At 44.3% G+C, this 747-nt stretch overlaps 1 protein-coding gene across 1 annotated transcript in view; it reads left to right on the top strand.

The window, feature by feature from the left end:
* The window catches only part of LOC109971815 (atlastin-2), a gene marked incomplete at its 5' end in the record, with an annotated part of 8,662 nt that continues 7,915 nt past the window's right edge, over positions 1–747 (top strand). Inside the window, one exon of the mRNA XM_020620301.1 lies at positions 1–147. Within this exon, the coding sequence (XP_020475957.1) occupies positions 1–147 (147 nt within the window). The remainder of the gene's footprint in view (positions 148–747) is intronic.

Raw genomic sequence — 747 nt, forward strand, 5'->3', positions numbered from 1 at the left:
TTCCGGCTGCAGGAGGAGGTGCTGGAGAGGCTGCTGCTGCAGGAGGAGGTGCAGGACCTGCACGTGGTCGTTGTCTCCGTGGCCGGAGCTTTCCGCAAGGGCAAGTCCTTCCTGCTAGACTTCATGCTGCGCTTCATGTACCAACAGGTATGGACATGTTAGGCAGCACAGTTGTTTGAACTAACATGATTCAGAGGGTTGAAAGGTTCCTTAAGTTGCTTTTTACTTGGCAGATTTTTTTTCACATGAAAACTCACCTTTGTTTTAAAGGATGCAGTCACATGTCGTACATGTTTACTGGCATATTACATGCAACAAAGAGCTGGTGTGGATGTGTTCATTCCTCCTGTCTACTGGCTGTGAAGTGATCCTCCCTACCCGACAAAACGAAGCTCAGCAGACGATAACGAGGCCGTCTGGATCTCTGACAGTCTGAGTTTGAAATTCCCCATTTGTGTTTGCAGGCATTCATTTCCTGCTCATAAGTTCTTATCAACTCTCTACTGTTCTAATCTACATAATATTTAGAGGAGTCTCTATATTTTTGTCCTGCCCATTGACATACATGAGAGGGTCAGAATATTAGGAACACCTCTGAATATAATGTAGTCCAGTACCACTTTAACTATGATCCCAATAATTAGTGATGCACCGAAATGAAAATTCTGGGCCGAAACCGAAACCGAAAATTTAGGATGCATTTGGCCGAAAACCGAAACGAAACCGAAAATGGCTTCTTTTAAAAAC

This window comes from Monopterus albus, unplaced genomic scaffold (assembly GCF_001952655.1).
Source record: "Monopterus albus unplaced genomic scaffold, M_albus_1.0 scaffold235.1, whole genome shotgun sequence".
In the NCBI taxonomy this organism is placed as follows: Eukaryota; Metazoa; Chordata; class Actinopteri; order Synbranchiformes; family Synbranchidae; genus Monopterus; species Monopterus albus.